The sequence below is a fragment of the Sturnira hondurensis genome, unplaced genomic scaffold (assembly GCF_014824575.4).
Source record: "Sturnira hondurensis isolate 20B ecotype Veracruz unplaced genomic scaffold, ASM1482457v3 Scaffold0021490, whole genome shotgun sequence".
NCBI lineage: Eukaryota > Metazoa > Chordata > Mammalia > Chiroptera > Phyllostomidae > Sturnira > Sturnira hondurensis.
Window position 1 is genome coordinate 631,512 of NW_028094121.1, and position 27,641 is coordinate 659,152.

Sequence of the window (27,641 nt, forward strand, 5' to 3'; positions counted from 1 at the left end):
CAGACAGCTCAATTTTTTGCTGCTCACCAGCTGAAGTCATGGTCTGTAACTGGGTTAGAAGTAGTGATACAGTTTCAACTGGAAGATGCATGATTTAGATACAATGAAGAAAGAAGTAAAAGAGAAGAAATGGGAGTAGATAGAGAAGGATGCTGCGGCCTTTCTAACTAAGGGTACACTAGAGAGATTATCTGGCCTGTTCTGTTGCTTTAGGCAGACTTTTAATATTTCCAGAAATAGCTGCTTCATAATTATTTTTTCTAAAATGTTTCTTCAACCCAAGTTTATGTGTCTAGAACATGCCACGGTCACTTTTAATTTTATTTTTGTAAACATAGAACTATTTTGAGAATTTCAGATGTGGACAAATGGAAACTGGTTTTTCTCCTAAAAGACGAGAAAAGGTTTTTTGTTCAGGCCCCTCTCTCTTTTCAGGTTTTACTTCCCATTTGCTGTCCTTAGATTTGTTTAGCACACTCCTGCACTCTGTTGCTCACTATGTTTTCTTTAGGTGGATAGGAGATGGGTTAGGGGAAAATCAGAGATCAGTTAGAACTTGCGAAGTTAGTTTATATTGGTCCAAGTAGGGTGGAAGAAGGATCCTAAAACAGTTGTCAAATACCTTTACAGAAATGTAGAGCCAGCTAATGTCACCCAGAGGAGGAAATGTTGCCATGGTCACTCAAGAACATTCAAATAGGATATTAATATTTAGGTAAAACTCTTTCATTTTGTGCCAGGGCATTAAAGGGAGATTATATATTAAAAATAACTTTTTTGAATATTCCATGAGAGTTTAAAAAACACTCTCTGGCCCTGACTGGTATGGTTCAGTGGATTGGGCTTAGTCCTGCAAACTGACGGTTTGCTGGTTTGATTCCAGGTCAGGGCACGTGTGTGGGTTGTGGGCTAGGTCCTTGGTTGGGGGTGTGCAAGAGGCAGCTGATCGATGTTTCTCTTGTACATTGATGTTCTCTTGCTCTCTTTCTCCTTCCCTTTCCTTCTTTAAACAAACAAACAAACAAACGAATGAATAAATCTTAAAAAACACTCTCTGAATTTTCCATGATTGAATGATTTTGGAACCTGAACTATATGAAAAAGAATTTAAATTCTTTTTCACTATTTAAATTTAAATACTGCATAAGTTTTGCACTATTCACCTTACAAAAGAAAATTAACCTATTATGTGTCTGGAGTATAGGCTACTAAAAAATACAGAAGAATATATGGCTATTTTTATGTGGTAGGGAAGAAAATAAAAATATGTATTTGCTTATTGTTGTAAAAAGAAATTTAGAAATAATAAACTAGAAACAATAAACACATTTACCTTCTGGGATGGATGGAACTGAGATAGCAGAGTTACAGAAGGGAATGAGATTTCAGGTATACCTTTTTGTATAGATTTGAATTGTGTGTTTTACACATTAAAAATAACCCCAAAATATATAGGAAACAAAAAGGATGGGGAAAGGAGATCTTAAAACTGAATATAAGCAAAAACAAGCCTTACATCATATCAAATGGGTAATGTAATCACAGAAAACACTTTTTTGTGACACTTTTGATTGTATAGCTTTGTAGCATGCATACTAAGGTTGAATAGAATTGCAAAGAAATCATGAACTTTATTTAGTAGATTTGTCTTTAGTAGTGGTATTTTGCTGGTGTTAGTCTTTACCTCTAACAACTCCAAGAAAAGAATTTGGGAAGTTGGGAGAAATGCTGAAACAGCTTTGTGTGCTTGATAGGGTAGAACAGATGGGTACATGTTTGATGTTTTGGGGAACCAGGACTCTCATGGTACAAGAAGAGAAACACAGGTGAGAATGTGGTTGTTGATTTGAATTGGAGGTGCCAGTTTACACTCAAGTTTAAAATAAAAATCAGTTAAGAGTGCTTTTAAAGTTTATTTTTATTTTTTTAACTTATATTTAGAGAGAGAGAAAGGGAAGGAGAAAGGGAGAGAAATATCAATGTCTCTTGGGTGCTCCCAAATGGGGACTTGGCTTGTAACCCAGGCATGTGCCCTGACTGGGAATTGAACCAGCGACACTTTAGTTCTCAGCCTGTGCTCAATCCACTGAGTTATGCCAGCCAGGGCAAGAGGCCTTTTAAAACTTAGATCTTTGCGTGGCAATTCCAGTTTTAATTAGCTATCTTGGATGGAGTCTAGGATTCTGCATTAAAACTTATCTCAAGTGATTCTAGTGCAGGCAGACTATGTGCAAGTAGACTGTACTTTTGAGAAACTACTTCTGGGCCTGGCTTTTTCAAGGCCAAGCAGTTTGCCTTGATTCGTTATTTAACCTGGGCTATTTTTCTCCCGGTTGACCTGGATCATCCTAAATATTTCTGCTCTCTACCCTTCCACCTTCTTTTCTTGTGATTGTTAGAGGTAACGTCTGCCCAAGTTGTGAGATTTGAAGTAATCTCTTTTTTTCATTGTGTGTACGTATATACATGTCTTGACTCTCATATTTCTCTAGGTGTTTTTACTTCCTAAATATGCTTTTGGTATTTTTGCAGACAGATTTTTTCCCCCAGATTGTGGCTATTGTAAATAACACTGCTATGAACATAGGAGACGATAGTGTATTAAAGAAGTTTTTAAAAGATGAATGTAAATTCAAGCCTATCTTAATACAAAACATCAGTTTAAAACTTATGAATGGGAGTTCCATTTCTGCCTGGAATGTAGACAGCTACAAAGAATGATGATTCCTTCTAAACAATGAGAAAACAATAGGTTAGCCAGTCAGAGAAGGACAAGTACCATATGATCTCATTTATATGTGGACTCTTCTGACCAAAATAATTAATCATAGACATCTTTCTGCATCATTGAAAGGTCTTAATAAACATTTAAAATGGGGCATATATTCCATTATTTGGAATTTTGTAACATTTACCAGAAACTTTTTCAATAACCACTCCTTTGTAACATTTGTAATTTGAAAATCAAAAAGATTCCAATTTGAATGAAGCTCAAGTAAAATACAATTTGTAGTCATATTCAAGTATATAGAGTTACTTAGATTTTTGATTCTGTTTTTAAAGGTAGATTTTATTGTTTGGATTTCAATGACTGTGAGGCTTTTCTTAATTTCAGAATTCCATACGACATAATCTGTCACTGAACAAGTGTTTCCTTAAAGTGCCTCGATCCAAGGATGACCCTGGAAAGGTAGGATTTATTATCTTAAAATAATTGGATTCTTTGTTATATATCTGTTGTCATGTTTGTACTGTACTTAAGCTATATGTTTGTATCTAAGCTATATCTGTTGTACAAAGAAAAAGTACTGGAATGAGAGCATTCAAGTTAATTGATCAGGGGTATTTGTGGAAATAGCAAGTCCCTTCAGCCCACCCTACCTTACCCCTTTCCACCTCACCCCAGTTTTTATTCGCATGTTTTAAGGACCAGCAGGCAGGGAGAGCTTTCTTTTTTAAGTAGGGGGAAGCTAGCTAGTGTAGTGCTGGTCCTGTTACAGTGTGCTGTTTCTAATCTAGCGTTTGTTTTATTATTTTCCAAAGTGTTTGTATTAATTTGGTTTTTGAACTGCTTGTTAGGAACCACACTTTATTATTACATAAAAGAAGTAGATTTGTGTGTAATTGACAAGTGGAAGTAGTTGCTGCCCTGGGAAAAATGTTTTTCTCTCATTTCCTCTTGTTCTTAGTTGCTGTTTTTTCATTTTTGTTCCTTTTATCTCTCCTGCCACCATCGTATTTTTAGTATTTTACCTGTAGAGACTTTTTCGTTTGTTTCATTAGTCACGTCAACTGCAGTGTGGCCTGAACTTGGTACTAGTTGCTTGGTTTCTAAGCTGAGAGTATTTGCTTGGACCATATTTGATAATCATGATAAATTACTAGATTAGGATTTTGAGATAGCCTAACTGTTGGCAGGCATCCATTCTCGTTTGGATGTTTAGACTCCGTGTTGTCTTCTTTAGGCTGAGTGTCTCTGGAAAACTTTATCTAAAAATGTAAGCCTGATCATGTTAACATCCTGCTTAAAATAAGTTCTCCTCAGTGTTCTGGAGAGGTCTCTTTTATAAAATATCCTCAACTGTGTTTTTCTTGATTTGCCTTTCTAGCTATGTTTCACTTGATTCAAGACCCACTGTGAGGAACTACTTGAAATTTCCCCAACATACTTTTCATATGGTCTTCTCTTTAAGCACGAACTCCCTTTCTCTATTTGTCTGGCTTATTCTGGAGTCTCTTAAGATTGAGCTGCAACCATACGTCTCTGCAGCTCTCCCCTTCCCCCACTGGTCAGATGAGTTTGTTCCCTCTTTTGAGTTCCTGTTACTTTGTCATCATCATCGTAGTAGCTTGTAACCATCCTCTCTATCCATGGACTTATATCTTCAATTTATAATAACTTTCACATAGTAGCCAGGGGTCTTTCAAAAATGTTAACCTAATCATTTGTACCGTTTGTTTAAAAAACTCAATTAGTTATTTACAGTCCTTACATTAAAATCTAAATTATGAGAGTAGGATCACGTGTATTTATGTTTACTCTTTTGTTGAATAAATGAATATACTGTATCCTCCGATTAGAGACAGAGGTACTCCTTTCTATTGTAAAGCAGGCACTCTATAAGTAATGAATGTTTGGTAGCACCTACTGTGACCTGCCCCTTCAAGCTGATTCTTAATAAGATTGAATATATTATTACAATAGTTTTCATATTTGACCCAAATTATTATTTGCCTATGTTCATAACTCTCCAAGGTAGTAACTAGGAATTGGTGAAATTTTTCTTTCCTTTAAAGCAGGCTTATTATTTAAAAAGGAATGATAATTTTTTATTTTTGCTTCATTGCGATTTACTATGAGCAGTGAGTATACGTGAATCTGACTGAAAGGGTTCTTAAGAGTTTAGCAATTATCTGTTTTATTAAGAGTTTTATGAAGGCACTAATTGGATTCTATAAACATGTGGTTCAGATTTAATTTTTAAATGAAGTTTAAATCATTAAACAAAACCCCGATACACATGAATGTATAACCGTATTATGAATTGAATTTTAAATAGGTCTCCAGTTGGAGACCTATTTAAAAAATTGTACTGTCAGATTTTCTTTTGTTCAAAACTTAAAGCTTTTTCCCCATCTTAGTTAAATAGTACATGGGATAAGGGAGATGTAGAATGTTACGCTTTACAGTTATTTTATTTTTTTGAATCAGGATTGTCTTAATGTGCAGCCAAAACAAAATACAGAAATAAATAGAATCCTGAGAAGTAAATAAAAGCTTTCAATTTTTACTGTTGGTCTCCAATTTTAAGCTTATTTTTAATGAAAACACATCATTGTTCTCATTGATTTTGGTCATAATAGTAAATATTGTATATTTGATCTTATAACGTACATTTATACTAATAAGTGTTTTTTCCCCAGTCTCAAGGTGAGATTTAAATATCTATCATCCTTATTGATTTTGGTCAGAAGTAAAAGTTGTAAATCTGATCTTATAAAATATATTTATATGAATAAAGTCATTTTACCTTTTTTTACAAGATTTTATTTATTTATTTTTAGAGAGAGGGGAAGGGAAGGAGAAAGAGAGGGAGAGTTACATTGATATGTGAGAGATACAGAGGAGCTGCTGCTTGCAGGCCCACAGCTCGCCCACGACTGGGGACCTGGCCTGCAATCCAGGCATGTGCCCTGACCAGGAGTCGAACCGGTGACCTTTTAGTTTACAGCCAGCACTCAGTCCACCTAGCCACATCAGCCATAACAAGTCACTTTAGTTTTTAATACCACAATAAAATTTTTGTTTAAAAAAGTACCATTGCTTAAAGTCTTGAAAGCCTTAGATATAGCCCATTTTATAGAAGAGGAAACTAAGGCCATTAAATGTGGCTCGGCCATGTTCATTGTAGAGCTAGAACCCAAGTATATTGGCCTGACTTACTTGCAAGTCATACAAACCCATTGTAGATCAACTTAAGGGAGAAAATATTTACAGTAAGAACCAGACCCTGGTTCTTAAGTTTTCTTGTCAGGAATTTCTCTTCACATCCCTCAGTTTTCTGTTGGCTAAATTTTCAGGGATAGCCACCAGCAGCTTTTGGCTCATATTCTGCTGCTTTAGTAATAACCCTTAGCTGAAAGAGGCTATCCTCCCTCCAAGTCACCTGGAGTGTAGCGAATGCCCTTGAATGCTGAAGGAACTCAGTACACTTGGTTTCTTGGCTCCTAGACTAGTGCTTTTTCCGCTATACCATTTTCCTTGAGAGGGAGGCCAAAATGTTAGTTAAGTTTTGGTACTTATGAATTGTTTTTTCTTTTTGTATTACAGTGTTTCCTGGCATTTGAGGAGCTTTTCCAAAACCACCCTCACCACAGTGGGAGAAAACCATTGAGCCAAGGTGGGGTGGGAGTAGTTTTGGTCTCTGGGTATGGGGTGGACTCTTACCCCTTAGGATTTGGCTGGCTACTGCCGTGACACAGATGGGTCGAGAAGTAGAGGTAGAGAAGTAGCTTGTACAGCGTTGTCTTTGCTGTTTTTTTTATGGTATAGCTTCCCCTTCACTGTATTACCAGAGCGGTATGAAGGCCAGCCTAAGCCTGAAGGGTATTGTTGAATTACAGATATTTTCATATGGCTGTTTATTTCTGACTCAATCCTTCATTTGCTAGAAGTCATTGTCATAAAAGCTCTTAATATTTGATACCCTCTCATGTATGTTGATGGGCTGAAATCCATTTTCCTCTGTTCCTTGAAACTAACTCCAAACAGCTACTTTTTTTTTTTTAAAGAAACAAAAGGAAGTTATATCTTGCATCGGTAACTGCTGCTTTCGGGGGGACAGGTTTCTTCTTTCTTTGATTTTTAACCCTGTGTCTTCATACTATAGTCTATCTCCATTTTTTTAAAATTCCTGGCTTTTGTCTCCTCTTTTTAGCTTTACTTTCTGTATTTTTGTCTGTTTTTTAAATCTGTTTTTTTTAAGTCTTCTGCAATTCACACATGTCTGTTACTTAAAGAAAGGTAACTATTTTGCTCACGTTATGAAAAACAAATCCTATCAGCTAAATTTAGTTTAAGAATATAGAGTTCTCTTTCTTTGCTTTCCACTTAATCTTTTCTCAACCTTGTTTCCTAATATTTTGGGAAATATGGTTAACAATTAATTAACAGTGATGGCCTCTAATAAAACTGATAGCTAAGAAGTTTAAGACACTATCAAGGCTGCCTGCCTGTCCTGGGAAGGGTAACTGCAGTGAGTTCATAAAAGAAAGAGGTTTATTGGGGGAGAGGGGTGTAAATTTTTCTTGTCTGAGGATGGGGCGGTTGTAAAGGTTCAGTGGCTGTGAAGTGTAGCTTCACAGTATAGCCAATTGGCTCTCCTGGTTTGTGCGGACACAACAAAGTCACTGCTAGAGAATTGACTTTCAGATGTTCTGAGACTGTTTTTTTTCTGTTCTTGTCCTTTCACAGTATAAGGAACCATAACGTAGTTGACTGATTTCTTTTTTCCAAGGGTATTTTTTGGGGGTATTGATAGTATTGTGTTGTATTTATTTGTAAATTATCTATTATTTGTTGATATCTTGTTTGGGTCACTTTATTTATAAAAAGATATAGAAAAACTGGAGAGGTTTGAGAGAACATAAGGTGTAACATTAAATGATAAACAGTATCGAGTGAATCATAGGTATGTACCCTGAAGAAGGAAGATAAAAGTGTAATTTTAATACTAGTCTAGTTTAAGATGCACGATTTTTGTGAGGAGGTAGTTTGCCTCTTATCTGTGCTTTTGTATAAAACCAAACATGAGTGGAATTTAAAGATAAGCGGGAGTTTGGTTGGACAGAAGTAAGGACACCGTATTTGTCGGAGTGAAAGAGACACTGGTAGGGTCCCTAGGGGAGGCTTTAGGGTTTGCCTCTTCTAAAGCACTGCAAAGATGACTGAGATTGCCCTGGCTGGTGTAGCTCAGTGGATTGAGCGCGGGCCTGCGAACCACACGATTGCAGTTCGATTCCCAGTCTGGGCACATGCCTGGGTTGCAGGCCAGTTCCCAGCGGGGGATCACGAGAGGCAACCATACATCGAAAAAGATGACTCAGATTAGTAACGTTTGTGTTTCCAACTTATGGCAGGTAAGGCCCATTTGAAGGTTGAGGAGAGGATGTGATCAAGTTCAGTTTAGCTGAGGGACCGGTGAGAGCAAAGTTGAGATAGAAGCAGAAATTGAGGGAATTAATGTAAGTACTAACATGAGGCCCACGAGTGAATGAAGGATTGATGCCAGTGAGTGCATGTTAAGGCAAAGGTGGATTATGAATGTGAGACAGTGTGTTAGACACACCAGGGTTAGCAGAAGCATGTGGAGAGGGTTTGAAAGATTGAGTTGTGTAGGGATAAGGGTCTGAGTCTGAGAGAGCACTGCACAAACGAAGAAATGCCAGCCTAGAGTCCTGACAGCAGTTCAGAGCTGCCTTTTATTCGAACTCGCAGTGTTCTCTGTTCCCTTCTTAAGTAAGAGTGGGAGATAACAGTTGTGATTGACACTTTTTTGTCTTAGATCTAAACCACTTATAAAAAATCATATTCCTCCCTAAAATTAATTTAAAAAATTATATAGCAAAATTCACTCTTTGGTATATAATTCTAGTGGTTTTGACAAGTCCACACAGTGTGACCGTCACCACGATCAGGATGTAGGACAGTACTGTTCCTTGGTACTCAGCACCTCGCTCAAACCCCCGGGCCCTGTCCGCGAGTACTGATTTGTCTTCTTGTCCCTATAATTTTGCTTTTCCCAAAATTTACATAAATGGGACTCATACAGTAGGCGGCCTTTTGAGTCAGGCTTCTTTTACTTAGCACAGTGCATTTGAGATCCATCCATGTTGTTGTATCAGCAGTTACATTTTATTTCATGTAGCTCATTGTATGGGTTTACTGCACTGATCACCTTTTGAAGAACGTGTGGGTTGTTGCCAGTCATAAGTTCACTTGATCATCGAACTCTTTTCTTTTAAGCTTATACTCAATAATTAAGCTTATACTCAATAATTTGACATATACTAAAAGACAAAAGAATGTTGAATTAGCTTAAACTATTAACATAGTGGTCATACTGAATTGCTTTGTGAATTATATTAAACGTAGATGAGCTGTTGGAAGTCATTTGTCATCTAGTCAAACGTCTTTATCTCCATTTTAAAAAAAATCTCTGAAATGATTCTGTTACGGCAGTAATGATTTAAAAACAAGATATGGACAATTATTAATTACTTATTAGAATATACTACTTTTAACATTTAGAGGACCCACTTGATATACTATAATCAACATGCTAGTTACATATTTTTAATCCATTGATTAAGAAGTAAATTTCTTAATGATCTAATACTTAGCTTAAGCTACTTGATAATGTATTTAAAAGTAATGAAAAACCAGGAATGTTCCATGAACCTGAGCTGGCATTGGAATAGTTTTTTTCTCATACATTCAGCTAGCTAGCCAGCCGAGTTGCCTGCCTTTGAATACCCCCTATATATTTGACTGGCTCATAGCCAGTTTTTGTAGTCTGAGTGACTACTTAACCTTCTGTTCTAACGAGAAACTTCTGGGAATAAAGACGAGTGCCATTTATTTTTAATTATGCTTAGGCAACAGGTATAAACCAAGACTGAAACTGGAAAGTACACTCTATCTATGGTGCATGCAAATACTGTGCCTTGGAGCTATGGGCATCTACTAGGACAGCATCCTAAGATGTTGGAGGGTAAAAATAAGAAAAAAAAATGTTTAAACTGGATTGCCAAATCCATCTAAACTGGGAGACCAAAAACACATTTGAGACATGGTATGAAACCAAAGAAATCAGGAAAAAGGGATCCAGCAGTATGCCTGCGACTTCTGACATGGTATGAATTGAAAGCTAAGAAGAGCAGAGAGTAGTCTATGACGACTCACTTTACCAGTGTGCATACATACTTCGAAGTAGGGCTAGTTAAAACATAAAATGTTGGGGTTTAGTTATTTGGAATGTTAGGTTATTTATGATAGGGACTGCTTTCCCTAGGAATGTGAAATTAACATTAGCTTCTTGGGTTTACTTATATTTAATCAAATAATGGCATTTTCACCAGCCTGTTTTTAATCTGAGGACTGTTAAAAGTCATGGAGGATGATGGAGCAGAGTATTTTGTGTTGATGTAAAATTTCTATCGGAAGTAAATTTTTGGAATAATTAAAATGTACTTTATTTGAAGTGATAAATACTTTGTGATGATGAAAATAGAGGCATTTAAGGCCAGTGTTGGCTTTCAGTGCACCTTTAATTCTGGTGCATTTTCTATATTTTGATCACCTTAATTTTCCTGAAGTTTTTGAATTATTTGTATTGTTTGTTTAGTCACTTCTATTTAAGAATGCCACCTAGTTTTCAATTTGGTGTCCCTTTTTTTCCCTTCTATAATTAGTCTTTGTTTTAGGGTATCTTGAAGTTGGCAGCTGACTCATTTTTAAAATATGTATTCAAAGCTGTACATTCCTAGTTATGATTTTGGGGGGATTTTACAGACTAAGACATTGTAGTCTTTTTCCTCAGTAGGACATTAACTTCCTGTACCAAAATTGTTGATATGAATTAATAATGTTTACATTTGTATATTACTTTACAGATTAGGTAGTTATTTTACATGCATTATCTCAATCCTTCAAACAATTATATAGTCAGGCTCTCATTTTAGATAGTGATGTTAAAGTCCATAGTAGATTTTTTCCGTAGTAGATTAGTTCATATAAACTTCACATAATCAAACTCTTCACCTAAGTGGGAATTATTTGTCGTGTATTCTATTTAACATCTTGCTTGTTTCACTCAGTAAGATGTGATTACATATATCACTTGTTTGTTTCTTAATATTGCTAAGTAGTATTCCATTGTATAAATACACCACAATCTTTTTTATCCATTTATTTGTTGGTGAATATTTGGATTATTTTTAGTTTTGGGTTGTTAGGAACAAGTTGGTAAGAAGCTCTTGTACAGGTTGTGTATGGACATATTCTTTCACTTCTTTTGAATAATAGAATAATTGCTTTGTCAAGGGTCAATGAAAGATGATAAGAAACTGTGGGACTTTTTTGCAATGTGTTTGTATATTTTACATTCCCAGTAGCAATGCATGAGGGTTTTTTAGTTGTTCCACATCCTGGTCAAAAGTTACTGTTACCTGCGTTTTTAGTGGTTATGAAGTAGTATTTCATTATAGTTTTATTTTTAATCTTCTGATGACCACTGATATTGAACGTTTTTCATGTGCTTACTGGTCATTTGTTTATCCTCTCTCCTGAAGGTTCTTTTAAAGTCTTTGCTTTTCTTTTTCCTTTTAAAATTTGGTTGCCATTATTACTGAGTTGTAAGAGGTTATTGTAATTAAATTAAATTAAAATTTTTTTTTTACATATCTGGTTATATATTTTCTTAGAATTATATTGTGTAAATATTTTTTCAGACTTTTTTGTTTTCGTTATGGTGTCTGAAGAACAGTAGGCGTTTTGTATTTTGAAGGCTAATATCCTTTTTTTACAATTTTAATTAATTTATTTATTTTTAAAGGGGAAGGAGAGAGGGAGAGAAACATCAATGTATGGTTGCCTTTTGTGCGTCCCCTGCTGGGAGTTAGCCTGCAAGGAACCGGCCTGCAACCCAGGCATGTGCCCTGACTGGGAATTGAACCGTGATCGTCTGGTTCACAGGCCTGTGCTCAATCCACTGAGCTACGCCAGCCAGGGCTCTAATATCCATTTTTAATTAGTAATTAGTGACTTTTGTGTTTTATCTGGGAAATCAACCAAAGTCAAATATTTTCTCTTCTTTTCTCCTTTGTAGGTTTTTAAGTTTTATTTTATTGGACATTTAGGTCTGTGATTCATTTCAAATTAATGTTAATGGATAGTGCATTTATTTTCCCTGTTGAATTATTCTTTATTTTTATAAAATGTTACTAATTTCTTAAAATACTGTCTTGAAGCTTACTTTGATACTAATATAGCCACCACAGCTTTCCTGTGCAAGTTTGATACATTTTTCCCTAGTATTTTGCTTCTAGTCTGTAAATGTCTATGTATTCAAAGTGTATCTGTTATAAACAGCATGTAATCATTGGCTCTTGCTTCTTTTTAAATTCAGTGTAACAGCCTTTGCAATCCAATTGGAGTTCTTAGTCTGTATTTAATATGATTATTGGTATGATTGCTCTTTTTCTTTTGTTCCTGTGTTGCTTCATTTCTACAGCCTTTGGTGTTAACCCAATACTAGACAGTTTTCTCTTTCATCTAGTGACTTCCTAAGAATGCTCTTTTTCTTAAGGTTTTTAGTAGTCATTCGAGAGCTTAAAGGTATATACTACCAAGCTGTCAAAGTCTATGTGGAGGAAATATTGTACCACTTTTCACTTCACACCTCCCACTTCATACCACTTAACTACTTTTTAATTCTAGAGTTTCAATTTCATCTTTTTGCGTATGTTAAGAGATAATTAATAAAATGTGTTCAACCAGTTGCTCTGATGCTACATCATCAGGACTTCTGTATTATTTGCAGCCCATTCCTGGACATAAGATATGCCACAGTGCACCTCTCCTTCACTATGGGCTTTTTTTTTTTTTAACATTAATCCTCACCCAAGAGCATGCTTACAGATTTTTATTTTTAATATTTTATTTATTTATTTTTAGAGATGGGGGAAGGGAGGAAGAAAGAGAGGGACAGAAATATCAACTTATTGTTGTTTTGCACCCCGCCTACTGGGGACCTGGCCCACTACCCAGCTATGTGCCCTTACTGGGAATCGAACCAGCAGCCCTTTGATTCCCAGGCTGGCTCTCAATCCACTGAGCCACCCCAGCCATGGCATGCTTATTGATTTTTAAAGAGAGGGGAAGGGCAAAAGAGAAAGAGGGAGAGAAACATCCGTGTGAGAGAGAAAAAGTGATCAGTTGCCTCTTGGATCGCCCCACCCAGGAACTGAACCCTCAACCTGGGCATGTACCTTGACCGGGCATCAAATGTCATGACCTTTCAGTTGATGGGATTATGCTCCAACCAATTGATCCATACCTGTCAGGGCTTCCCTGTGGGTTTTTATAATAAGAAGATAATGTCTTGATCTATATAGGGGTTAGGAACCCCATGAAGCTAATTCAGTCCTTCATCTAATTCTTCATCATTGATGTTTTGAGATCTTGAGTTTTTATGTGAAAACAAAGTAATTAGAAGGAATGAAATTTAAAAAATACAATTATTTTAATGACAAGTGACTTGGATTAGTTTGTCACCTCTGCTGTTCTCCTTTCTCTCACTGATGTCCGCTTACCATTGCTCCATTTTCTATGTTGGTGCTTGGCACACAAGTAAAACTACCACAGTTTCAACTCCAGCCCTCTGTCTTGTGCCTCTAAACTTTGTATTCCAGTTATATTCCATTATTTATCTTTTTTTATGATGGCAGTTGTATATCTTCATATTTTTGCTCATACTCTTCATTGTATCTAAAACAGTCTTTCTTTCCGTCTTATTCATCCTTGGATGCCCAGCTCAGGTGTCAGCATTACTCTGAAAACAGGAGGTAACCTTCCTTTTTCTTCCTTCTCTCCCTCTTTTCTTGCTCTCTCTTTTTTTCTCTCCCTTTTTCAAAATTACTGTAGCTCTTTGACCATAAAACTATTAATGCTCCTGAATGATGTACTACTTGTATTTTGATCTGTTCCACTCAACTGAGTTTTTGTTGGCAAGGATTGGGTCTGTGACATTTTCATGGTATCTGATATACATTGTAGATACTTAATGTTTATCATAAGAATAAGACTTCTGCCAAGATGGAGGCATAGGTGGAAACACTGTGCCTCCTCTCACAACCAAGTTTAAAGTCAACAAAGTTTCAGTAACAAAAATTCAGCCAAAACACAGAAAATTGAACTATATGGAAGTCTGACAACAACAAACTGTTCAACCAGACTGGTAAGAGGGGCAGAGCCAGCAGTGGATTGGGGTGGGGCAGGAAAGATCCCCTGACCCAGGCATGTAGGCAGCTGTGGACAGATCCCAGGTGTGGGGTAGCAATGGGCGGACCCAGTGAGGGTGCAAGGCGGTAGGCTGGTCGAGGTCACACATTCGCGCGTGCAGATAAACCAGTGAAGGAGCGAGCAATGAGACAGACCACAAAGGCCCCAGTGGCAGGAAGCAGCACAGGGGACCACCATTGACCCTCTCTGACCCCACCTCTACATATAGCGTCACAACCCAGTGACTGAGTTGCCCTGTCCTGGTGAACACCTAGGGCTCCGCTCCTCATATGTAACAGGTGCAAACAGACCAAAATATGGCTCAAGAAGAACTCAAAGCCCCGGAGCTGATAACTCTAAGTGACTGAGAAATAGCCAACCTGTCAGATCCACAGTTCAAAATACTGGTGATCAGGATGCTCACAGAACTGGTCGATTTTAGCCACAAATTAGAGGAACAAATGAAGGCTAAACTAATTGAAATGAAGGGAAATGCACAGGAAACCAATAGTGATGGAAAAGAAACTGGGACTCAAATGAAGGGAGTGGACTAGAAGGAAGAAAGAAACAGTCAAACAGAAAAGAATGAAGAAACAAGAATTCAAAAAAATGAGGAGAGGCTTAGGAACCTCCAGGACATCTTTAAACGCTCCAACATCCAAATGATAGGGGTACCAGAAGAGGAAGAGGAACAGCAACAAGTGGAAAACTTAGTTGAACAAATAATGAAGGAGAACTTCCCCAATCTGGCAAAGGAAATAGACTTCCAGGAAGTCCAGGAAGCTCAGAGAATCCCAAAGAAGTTGGACCCAAGAAGGAACACACCAAGGCACATCATAATTACATTAGCCAAGATTAAAATGAAGGAGAGAATCCTAGAAGCAGCAAGAGATAAGGGGACAGTCACCTACAAAGGAGTACCCATCAGACTGTCAGCAGAATTCTCAAAAGAGACCTTACCAGGCAAGAAGGGGCTGGAAAGAAGTATTCCAACTCATGAAACCCAAAGACCTACATCCAAGATAGCTCTATCCAGCAAAGCTTTCATTTAGAATGGAAGGACAGATAAAGTGCTTCTCAGATAAGGTCAAGTTCAAGGAGTTCATCATCACCAAGCCCTTATTATATGAAATGTTAAAGGGGCTTATCTAAGAAAAAGAAGATAAAAAATATGAACAGTGAAAGGACAGCAAACTCACAGTTATTAACAACCACACCTAAAACAAAAGCAAACCAAGAGGACAGCTAGATCAGGAGTGGAACCATAGAAATGGAGATCACATGGAGGGTTAGCAACAGGGGAGTGGGAGGAGGAGAAGGGGGAAGAAGGTACAGAGAATAAGTAGCATAGACGGTAGGTAGAAAATAGACAGGGGGAAGGGCAAGAATAGTAGGGGAAATACAGAATTTAGAGAACTTGAGACACTTGGACATAAACTAAAGGGGGGGAATGGTGGGGGAGGGGGTATGCAGGGTGGAGGGGAATGAAGGGGGAAATTAGAACAACTGTAATGGTATAATCAATAAAATATATTTAAAAAGTTTTTAAATGATGTTTCTTTCTAGTTAACTAAGAAGTAGTAGTTTGTTCTTTTTAAATAAACATTTCTAATTGTGCATTAATTCTCTCGCTGCTTTAAGTTACAGCTGGTTTTTAGGAGTTCTAGAAATTGTCACTGCCTCATTTTACTCAGACCTTTTTTTTTGATCAGTAATCAGGGTTCAAAAATTTATTTCACTTCTTAGCATAACTGACATACTTTCAATCTGAGAGAGGTTTTGGAATTCTTATTCTTCAAGTAGGTGAACTGCTTGACTTTCTGTGACATTAATAATGACTATTTAGAACTTTTATCACATACTGATGTGGTCCAAAGTAAACAACCAGAAGTCAGGAGACCTGAGTTCTTTCTGGGCAATACCACTGAGTTTGCCTTGTGGCAAATGACTTTTGACTATATTGGGCCTACCACTGCATTAGGTTAGAGCTCTGTGATTCCTGTTTTTTTCTTAATTAGGACAGTATTTTTATTGAGATATAATTCACATACCATAAAATTTACCACTTAAAAGTGTATAATTCAATAGTTTTTAGGGTATTTGCAGAGTCATGCAATCATTACCAGTATCAGATTCCAAGACATTTTTATTTTGTCACCTCAGAAAGAGCTTTGTCCTTTAAAGTCACTCCCCCAACCCCCAAGTTTTTGGCAACTACGAATTTACTTTTCATCTCCATGGATTTGCCTATATTGTACATTTTATATAAATGGAATCATATGATACATGGCTTTCTGTGTCTGGCTTCTTTGATTTAGTGTAAGGTTTTCAGGGTCATATATGTTGTAGCATGCTGTAGTATAACTGAATGATATTCCATTGTATAAATATGTAACAATTACGTCTGTTCATCATTTGATGGGCATTTGGCTTTTTTTACTTTTGGCTATTATGAAAAATGCTGCTATGATCATTTGTGTACAAGTTTTGCGAGGACATAATTGTCCACTTCTCTTGGATGTGTTTTCATTTCTCTAAGAGTAGAATTGCTAGATCATATGCTTAAACTTTTGAGGACCTGCCATACTGTTTTTCAAAGTGGCAGCACCATTTCACAATTATAAAGTTGTTAGGGTTTCACATTCTTGCCAACATTTTTTATTTTGTCTTTTTGATTGTACTTGTAGCCATCTTAGAGTGTGGAGGTGTTACCTCACTGTAGTGTGGTTTTGATTTCTGTTGCCCTGATGTCCCTATTGGCTTTCATTGATCTCCATTGCAGGAATGTCTATTCAGATTCTTTGTCCGTTTTTTTAACCAGGTTCTCTTTTTATTAGTGAGTTGTAAGGGTTCTTTTTATATATTCTAGATACTAGCTTTTTATCACATACATGACTTTCAAATTTTCTTTCCATTGTGTGAGTTTTATTTTCACTTTCTTGACAGTGCCCATTAACAAAACAAAAGTTTTGTGTGTTGATGAATTTATCAGTTTTCTTTTGGTTTCTTGTGCTTTTGGTGTCATATCTAAGAAACCGTTGCCTCATCCAAGGTCACGGAGTTTTACGCTTACTTTTCTTCTAAGAATGTTAGCCCTTACATTTAGAGTTTTGATCCACTTGAGCTAATTTTATTTTTTATATGTGTGTATAAGGGGGCTTGATTTTATTTGTTTGCATGTGACTCTCCATTTGTTTTCAGCACCATTTGCTGAAAAGATTATTCTTTCCTCATTTGTATTATCTTGATAGTCTGTGGAAAATCAATTGACCCAAAATATACAGTTTATTTTTATATTCTCAATTCAAATTACTTTTACTTTGTAGCACATTTTAAAATCAGGAAGGGTGAATCTTTCAAGTTCGTTCTTTTTAAAGATTGTTTTGACTATACTAGGTCATATGCATGTATATTTTAAGATCAGCTTGTCAGTTCCTAAAAAAAAGATGACTAGGATTTTGACAGGAATTGCATTGAATCTATAGATCAATTTGGGGTATCCTGCTATCTTAATATTAAATTTTCCAAGCCATGAACCACAGGATATCTCTCCATCCTTTATTTCTTTTAATTTAAGGAATAACGTGGGGTTTATATAAAAAGAAATAGAGGTCTATATAAAAATAAGAGCTATAGTATCTATAGGCCCATATAGCTTTGGATGTTCTGAATATTTTAATATTTTAAATTACTTTAATAATAACTTCAGCGTGTCTTCAAATATGACATTCATCAGAATTAAGTTTAGCAAACAGTTATTGTTAATAACTATGGTAGGTATCAAGTTTGGCTGTGGAGGTATAAGAAATGAATATGTCACTATGCTTAAAACTTCTGGTCTAGTGAAGAAATCATTTATAAACAAAATTTCATATGATATACTAGGTTCAGAGATCAGGATTTCTTGAAAGTCATTGGCCCACTCTTCATTGTGTAAAGCTATGTAAGAGTGATTATAAATTGTGTATTAGCACAACTACTTTCTCTGTTATTTAGTTTTGATTGTTGAGACTTTAAAAAATGCTGTAAAGGTTTTTAAGACTTTGAACTTTGAATTGTTTGATATTATAATAATTCATTTTTAGTAAATTTTCAGGATTTATGAATTAATTGCAAGAAAACTTAAAATCAGCATGCCACCTAGAGTATTAAAGGGGACGGTTTTCTTACTGTCTTTCTCTCTTCTGCATGCGTTAGACGGCAGCACCGGACCTTCTCACTTGTTTGTGCCATGGCTCCATTTGGCAGTGCTGTTGAAGCCTGTGAACCCCTTCTCAGAGTGTTCTTAGAAGTCTAACCAGAATATACAGAATTAAAAAGATAAGCAGTTACATTAAAATAGTTATAAAAATACTATAGCAGATTTGTAATGTAGTAATCTATGCTTCCTTGGTAACATTAAATTATAAAATTGAATAAAATTGAATACGGTAAATAACAAAAGCAGAGATTAATAATGAGTAGATATTTTGAGACAAAAACTATTAATGTGATAGGACATGAAGGTGGTGAGATTTAACTGTGCAGGTATTTCTGTTCGTCTCTTTGACGACCCTCAGACTGAGACTTTTTACTTGTATTCCTAGTGCTAGCACTGGACTACTAGCTCATGGTCAACCCTTGGTGAACTGTCAGTAAGAGAAGGGTTGTTACCTTTCTGGTATCTGCCCCAAGTTTGAGACCTGTAGGCAGTTGGGAGAATTCCGCATGTGTCATTGGATGATTTCCCTGTTGTTGGGTTAGATAGTATTTAGGTTATGTCCAGTATAGCTTGTTCTTGAATTTTATTTTAATAGTAAGCTTCACTAAAATTGTTTTAGTTATTATTTTATAATATATTTTATTGATTATGCCATTACAGTTGCCCCATTTCCCCCCTTCATTCCCCTCCGCGCTGCACACCCCCTCCCACCCACATTCCCACCCTTTAGTTTATGTTCATGTGCCATAAGTTCTTTAGCTTCTACATTTCCCACACTATTCTTGCCCTCCCCCTATTTTCTCCCCACTGCCTATGCTATTTATTCTCTGTATCTTCTCCCCCTTCTCCTCCTCCCACTCCCTTGTTGCTAACCCTCCATATGATCTCCATTTCTGTGGTTCCACTCCTGATCTAGCTGTCCTCTTGGTTTGCTTTTGTTTTAGGTGTGGTTGTTAATAACTGTGAGTTTGCTGTCCTTTCACTGTTCATACTTTCATCTTCTTTTTCTTAGATAAGTCCCTTTAACATTTCATATAATAAGGGCTTGGTGATGATGAACTCCTTGAACTTGACCTTATCTGAGAAGCACTTTATCTGTCCTTCCATTCTAAATGAAAGCTTTGCTGGATAGAGCAATCTTGGATGTAGGTCTTTGGGTTTCATGAGTTGGAATACTTCTTTCCAGCCCCTTCTTGCCTGGTAAGGTCTCTTTTGAGAATTCTGCTGACAGTCTGATGGGTACTCCTTTGTAGGTGACTGTCCCCTTATCTCTTGCTGCTTCTAGGATTCTCTCCTTCATTTTAATCTTGGCTAATGTAATTATGATGTGCCTTGGTGTGTTCCTTCTTGGGTCCAACTTCTTTGGGATTCTCTGAGCTTCCTGGACTTCCTGGAAGTCTATTTCCTTTGCCAGATTGGGGAAGTTCTCCTTCATTATTTGTTCAACTAAGTTTTCCACTTGTTGCTGTTCCTCTTCCTCTTCTGGTACCCCTATCATTTGGATGTTGGAGCGTTTAAAGATGTCCTGGAGGTTCCTAAGCCTCTCCTCATTTTTTTGAATTCTTGTTTCTTCATTCTTTTCTGTTTGACTGTTTCTTTCTTCCTTCTGGTCCCCTCCATTGATTTGAGTCCCAGTTTTCTTCCCATCACTATTGGTTCCCTGTGCATTTCCCTTCATTTCACTTAGTGTAGCCTTCATTTTTTCATCTAATTTGTGACCAAAATCAACCCATTCTGTGAGCATCCTGATCACCAGTATTTTGAACTGTGCATCTGATAGGTTAGCTCTCTCTTGATTGCTTAAAAGTATTGGCTCTGGGGCTTTGATTTGTTCTTTTGTTCGAGCCGTAATTTTTTGGTCTGGATGCAGCAGGTATGAGGGACGGAGCCTTAGGTTCACCAGGGTAGGGCAACCCATATTGCTAGGTTGTGACACTGTATGTAGGGGCAGGGTCAGAGAGGGAGCAAGGGCGCTTGTTCCCCTCGCTGTCAGATTTTGGTCCCCTCTGCTGCTTCCCACAAGCAAATTGGGCCCTTCTGGTGCTGGTTCCTAGGTGGGTGGGCTTGTGTATATTCTAGGACCCTGTGGTCTCCCCAGCGAACTCTCCTGTGAGGCTGGGAGCCTCTCCTGGCACCTCAACCCCCAAAAGGTTTTCCAATTGGTGCTTTTAGACTTTATTTCCTAGTGCTGGGGCCCTGGGTTGCATGGTCTGTCTCACTGTCCGTTTTTTTTTTTGCCTTGTTTATATGTGTGCGAATGTGTGACCAAGGTCATCCAGCCTCCTTGCGAGCCTTACTGGGTTTTTGTCGCCTGCCTGGGTCCACTAACTACCGCCTTTTCCTGCCAGGATGCCTGTCTACTGCCGGCCGACTCCACCCCTCTTACTGGTCTGGTTCAATGGTTCGTTGTTTTAGGACTTTGGTACAGTTCAATTTTCTGTCTGTTTTGGTTGTGTTTTTGTTTCTAAATCTTTGTTGTCCTTAAATTTGGTTGTGCGACGAGGTTCAGTATTTCCATCTATGCCTCCATCTTGGCCAGAGGTCCCTGGCTTTCTTTTTTTAATTGTATGTTTTTATTACTATTTATTTCCCCGTACCCTCTTCCACCTCTACCCACCTGCCTTCCTCACATAATCACCATCCTATCATCCGTGAGTACCTTCTCTTTTTTGCTCTCTCTCTCCATCCTCCAACTATCCCCCCCGCCCCAAGCTGTCCTGCTGTCTGTGAGTCTGTCTATAATTTTCTTGGTAGTTCAGTTTTTTCATTAGATTCTACATAATCGGTTTTCTTTTCATGATATTACATCTTTCAAGAAGGCATAATAAATTTATATAGATGCTTTCTTAAGTCTTTTTTTTTTTTTAGCTTTCATTCAACGTAATTGAGAGTTTACATTTTTTTCCTGCTTTTAATGATAAAGAAATGAAAATTGACTGGAAAATTGTGTACTATTTTCAGTAAAATCAGAAGATGAAAATAAAGATAGATAGCAGTGCTCTAGACTCTAATTATGTTGGTTAAATTGAGTCAGTGACATCCTACATTAATTTCCCCAAACCAAAGTAATATTGAGTTAATGATTTCTTTCTAAGGAAAAAATGTGCTATTTTCATCCTTTTAGTGATGTAGCAAGGTCTTCATCATGCAGTATTTTGTGACTAGAATCATCACATTTTCATTTTTTGTGATGTTTGTGCACCAAAAATGACTTGAAATGATTATTCATAAGTGGACAAATCTTGAAGTCTGACATGTGTACAGAAGTGCTTGCAAGGAAATAGATGCTATGAGAAATGGAAAAATTAATTTGGCTCATCATTCTATTTGGTGTTTATAAGCCAGATATGAAATATTTTTTTGCAATTATGTACCAGAGATGGCCATTTTTCAACAAAATTCTGAGACATCAAAAATTTCAAAAGTATTGCATTTTGAACATGTAAGTATAAGAAACAGAAGTAATAAAATGCTAGAATCTATTAAATATGTACATGAAATCTGGAATTACTATTGCCTTTTTTATAGTAATATATAAGAAAAAGAACCAGAAGTAATAATAAAACAGAACATTTTAGAAATTGTAAACCAAGAATCAATATTTACAGATAGATATTTTAGTTTTATGCCTGACAGTTGAAAATTAGTTCCACTCCAGAGATCTTGATCATTTTAGTATATTTATCTTCAAACCCAGGAATATTTGAATATACTAAATATAATATATATTGTATATAAGATACAGAAAATTTGAGTTTGCTATCATTTTCACGTACAGTGGTTTGTAAGCTATTGTCAGTTGAGTTTTGTTATTTTTCTTTATGTTTTATTTTCAACTTTTATAAAAACCGGCATAAAACTTTTTCCTACTTAATGTTGAAACTGATAGCTGAGCTTATGCATGACCATTGTTTTCACTTTGACTGCTAGATTTCTTTAGCATCTATATTTTACCTCGTTTTGACAAGTTTGCATAAGGCTGGTAGACTCATCAGCTGCCATGCAGTGACTACTTTGAACAGATAACGTGGAAGAAGGCCCCTGTAGTGGGTGGGTGGAAGTTCAGATACCCGAATAGATTAGGATCTGGGAAGGCCTGGCATCATACTCTGATATTCTTGGCACAGTTTGTTCAACAACTGTTTTTTTCTTTTCAACAAATGTTTATTGAGTACTTGTTTTGTGTCTGACATTGTGCCTGTCACAGTAATACAGAAATTAATTTCTACCCTTAAGGAAGTTGTAGCCTAGAAGAGATACAGACCTTTAAGTAATGTTAAGTGCCGTCCATGGTCTAAATGTGTAGAAAGTATAGAGATCTTGCAAGAGAGAATGATGAATTCTTTTAGATAACTTCTGAGCTAGATTTTGAAGGCGGAATATGAGTTTGTCAGAGGGCATATTACAGGCAGTGGATCATAGGGTGGCTATTACAGGTGATGATATCAGCATGTAGAACAGACACAGATGTACAAAAGAACATGGCATGTTTAAGGAACAACGAGCAAATAATTCACCTTAGGCACAAAGTGTGAGGATTGGTAGATGAGAGCTCATGGACAAATATTGCCTGAAAAAGTAGACTGGAAAGATTAATGAAATAATGAGGCAAAGACTGAACCTTAATACTGTCACTGAGATTATTGTATAACCAGGGCATGCATTGTATTTCTGTTTCTGAAATGCGTATCTTCCTCCCTCCCTTCTTTCCTTCTTTACTCTCTCTTTCCTGTCTTACCCTCCCTTCCTTTCTTACCCTCCTGTGCATGTGTATGCGTGTGTGTGTGTAGACAGGATAACTGAGGAAGAAAGGAACTAAGACCTTGATTCAGGTCCTGCTCTCATATCCTTGGATGAGCAAACCACTTTCATCTCTGAGCTTTGGTCTCCTCATCTGTATAATGAAACTTTATGTATAAGAAACTTTATGATCTATGCCTTTCAAAATATTTCTTCAGGCAGTCACAATTTCTGAGTGCCTGGAACACAGTGCTCATATGTATTTTTGAAAGAGTGGGTTTGAGAACTTATATCAAAAAGTAAGATTTCCGGGCCCTGGCTGGTGTAGCTCAGTGGATTGAGCTCGGGCCTGCGAACCAGAGGATCGCGGTTCGATTCCCAGTCAGGGCACATGCCTGGGTTGCAGGCCAGTTCCCTGCAGGCCAACTCCCAGCAGGGGATGCACGAAAGGCAACCATACATTGATGTTTCTCTCCCTCTCTCCTTCCCCTCTAAAGATAAATAAAAATAAATAAAATCTTTAAAAAAAAAAAAAAAAGTAAGATTTCCTGGCTGATGTTGCTCAGTGGATTGAGTGCCCGCCTGCAAACCAAAGGGTCGCTGGGTTCAATTCCCAGTCAGGGATCATGCCTAGGTTGTGGGCCAAGTCCCCAGTAGGGGGTATGTGAAAAGAAACCACACATTAATGTTTCTCTCCCTCCCTTCCCCTTTCTCTAAAAATAAATAGAATCTTTAAAGTAAGATTTATGTGCAGACCATTGCTTCCTGGGATACACTTACTCATAAAATGTGTTCAGTTTGTCTTTATAAATTATTTCACTTACCATTTGGATTTATGGGTCTCAGGGTGCAGAAATTACAGTATCTTTATACATAAAATTCTGTTAGTCTTGAATGTCATATGCTGTTGTAGTTTTATATGTGTTCAATGAAAAGTTAGCATATATTTTAAAATGTGTTCAGTTGATCATTTCTCTTTGTGGCAGAAGTTCTTGAACTTGGCTTCCTTAGTTTATGATTTTTTTGTCTTTAACAATCTAGTTATAAGTGGACTTTCTTTCTCATATGAACTTGACTTTTCTCAGTTTAAAACTAGTCTTTCTCTCATGTTACATTTGTTGTATCTGCAAAATGTTTGCTTCTGAAGCAGAGGATTGTAGCAATCCATTTTAATGTTACAGAGTTGCTGTGATATACTGTTAATGTAATTTATTTCTTTACCTTTAGGGATCTTATTGGGCAATAGACACCAATCCGAAGGAAGATGTGCTGCCTACTCGGCCAAAGAAGAGGGCACGATCTGTCGAACGGGTAAAAGCTCTTTATTTAGTTTGTGACAGTGTTATTATGTCAGAAATACAGATTTTAAAAGTTCATTTCCAATATAGTGAGTATAACCATGATGAAGGCAGTGTGTTAATCTGTATAGCATTATTTGTTTTTTTTGAAGGACTTTCAGATTTGTTATTTCATCTTAACATCTCTGAGTGAGGTGGGATTTTTAGGAATGAAGTAAAAGGTGTTTTTTGTTGTTGTTGTTTGTTTGTTTTTGTTTTTTCTGTAATTTAGGCACAGCTATTGTCTGAGACTTGAATCCAGGTCTCTTAAATTTTAATTTTGAACTCTTTCCTCTGGCATCTACAACATTGAAGACTGGTTTTAGTTAACAAAACTGTTCCCTTTCACTGCTTATACTCTAATTACATTGAATTCTCCTGACTGTCTTTAAAATGCTTTTTCTGCTTCCAACCACGTAATAATTATTTTATGCACAAAATCTCTTAAGTGTTTGTGAGATAATTCTTACTTGGTTAAAAATTAATTTGCAAGAATGAAGGAGATAAAGGATCTCTAGTTGGTATCTGAAGTTGTTTAATCGTGACAAGTTTAGTCAGCACTTAGGCCGTCACCAGACACTAACTTTACCTTTTGGCTTTCTCATTGTACATTTCCAGCGTCTCAGCTCACACACACTCAACACACACCCACATTCTAACCTACTATTCCATTTTAAATGCTAACTATATCATGAAGCTTAGCCTCATTTATTCATTTGCATTCTTGCAGAATTTTTATCATGTTTTTAATAGGCTTTCTCACAATTTGTAGAAATCTCTGAAGTGTGTGTGCTGTGATCCCGTTAATGTTTCTTTCATATCTTGGTTGTTATAAAAAATGCTGCACTGAACATATGAATGTATATGTTGTTTTGATTTAAAGTTTTAGGTTTCTTTGGATAAATACCCAGAAGTGGAATTGCTGGGTTCTTCTTTGTCTTTTGCTATAGCTTTTGTTGTAAAGTCTATTTTTTTCTGGAATGAATACTACTCCCCTAGTTTTTTTTTTTTTAATGAAATAATTTTTCTATCCCTTTTTTTCAGTCTGTGTGCATCTTTTAATCGGAGGTGAGTCTCTTGTAGACAGCATATGTAGGGGTCTTGTTTTATCCATTTAGCACCATATATTTTTTGATTGGAGCATTTAACCCATTTGAATTCAAAGTAATTGTTGATAGGTATATATTTATTTCCATTTTATTATTCATATTTTTATTTTTCTCCTTCTTAAAAAAACCCTTTAACATTTCTTATATTAGTTTGGTGGTGGTGAACTCCTTTGGCTTTTTCTCATCTGGGAAACTCTTTATCTGACCTTTGATGCTAAATGATAGCTTTCTTGGTAGAGTAATCTTGGTTGTAGGTTCTTGGTTTTCATCACTTTGAATATTGCTTGCTAGTCCCTTCTAGCTTGCAAAGTTTCTGTTGAAATAATATTAGCTGATAGTCTAATGGGAGCTCCTTTGTAAGTGACTGACTGCTTTTTCTCCTGTTGCTTTTTAAGATTCTTTATTTGTCTGTAGCATTTTAATTATGATGTGACATGGTGTGGGCCACTTTGAGTTTATCTTGTTTGGGATTCTCTGCACTTTCTGGACTAGTATGTCTTTTTCCTTCACCAGGTTAGGCAAGTTTTATGTCATTATTTTTTTCAAATAGGTTTTTGATTCCTTGCTCTGTCTCTTCTCTTTTCTGTTACCCCCATGATACAAATGCTTGTTCACTTGAAGTTGTCCCAGAGGCTCGTTACACTATCTTCATTTTTATTGATTCTTTTTCCTTTCTGCTGTTCAGATTAGGTGTTTTTCAGCTTTTTTATCTTCCAAATTGCTGATTTTGCCCTCTGCTTCCTCCACTCTACTGTTGATTCCTTGTAATGAATTCTCATTTCAGGTATTTTATTCTTTATTTCTGACTGGTTCTTTATGTTTTTTATCTCCATTTTATGTTTCCTGTCTCTTTGTTGAATTTTATGCTAAGTTCATTGACTCATCCTGTAAGTTCATTGAGCATCCTTATAATCAGTGTTTTGAACTCTGAATCTGATAGATTGTCTCCATTTTATTTCTTTCTTTCTGGAGTTTTGTTGTATTCTTTCATTTGGGATATGTTTCTTTGTCTCCTCATTTTGGCTGCCTCCCTGTGTTTGTTTCTATCTATTAGGTAGAGCTACTGTATCTCCCAGGCCTGGAAGAGTGGCCTATGTACTAGGTGTTCGTTAGGGCCCAGTGGCATAGCCTCCCCAGTCACCTAGCTGGGCACGCCAGGTGTGTTCCCCATGTGGGCTTTGTGTACCCTCCTGTTGGAGTTGAGCCTTGATTGCTGTTACTATGTCATGGGAGGGGTTTACCCCCAGGTTGATCTGCTGCTAGGACTGGCCTTATCTACAGCAGATGAGATGCTATGCAGAGGCCAAGACCATAGAGCAGGATTTGCTTTGAATGGGCTCTGATGCCAAATGAGTCTGCCTCTTGAGTGTGTTGCTGGTGAAGGCAATCGGATGGTGCTCTGGTGTGGCCTGAAGCTGTCCACCAGGTGTGCTAGCTTTAGGGCCTCCTGGGAGGTGTGGGCCAAGATCAGCTGACTCTTTGCTCTGTCCAGGGCCACCCCGCATGACCTACAGAGCAATCTGTAGATGGCTGCTGCTTGTTGTGGGCTTGGAGGTGCTAAGGAGAAGCCAGGCTATGAACTGAGGCTTGCAGCTTGCTGGCTGTCCCTAGTGCTGGGCCTGGGGCCACTTAGCGAGAGGTATGGGGCATGCTCTGGCAAGATACTTCTTATTTAAGGTTTGAGAGATTTTAGGAAAATTGAGAGCATGAGCCAAGACAGGCCATTCATATGAATAAGCTACTGGAAAGGATTTGGGTATGGCCTTAGAATCACCATGGTGGCACAAACAGTGTTGGTCAGGTTGATGGAGACTCAGATACGGTACGCACCTGCTGAGTCTCCTGTGGGAAGCTCATCAAAGGAACACAGGGCTCTGCCAGTTCTTTTGTCTGTAGGGAAGCTGCCCTTCTAGCCTTTGCCTTAATGCTGGATAATTCAGTTCCTCTCTAAATGCCCATGGTGCCTTTCGAGCTCTGCTGCCCCAGCTCTGGAGCTCAGAGTGAGTTTGAGTAAGTTCATGTGTGGGCCCTTTAAAAGGAATGATTGGCACTCCAGAAGTCCTCCATTTCACTGAGCCACAATTTGAGCTGGTTTTCCCAGCCAGAAATTATAGGGACTTCTTGGCACTGGAACCCTTGGTGGAGGGACCTGGTGTGGAGCTGGGGCCCGTTGTTCCTCAGGGAGGAGCTCT

At 37.2% G+C, this 27,641-nt stretch overlaps 1 protein-coding gene across 2 annotated transcripts in view; it reads left to right on the forward strand.

The window, feature by feature from the left end:
- FOXJ3 (forkhead box J3) overlaps positions 1-27,641 on the forward strand; it is a 96,781-nt gene that overhangs the window by 31,345 nt on the left and 37,795 nt on the right. For both annotated transcript variants that reach the window (XM_037032471.1, XM_037032472.1), the window contains exons 4-5: positions 3,116-3,190; positions 24,231-24,314. In XM_037032471.1, coding sequence (XP_036888366.1) covers positions 3,116-3,190; positions 24,231-24,314 — 159 coding nt within the window. The remainder of the gene's footprint in view (positions 1-3,115; positions 3,191-24,230; positions 24,315-27,641) is intronic.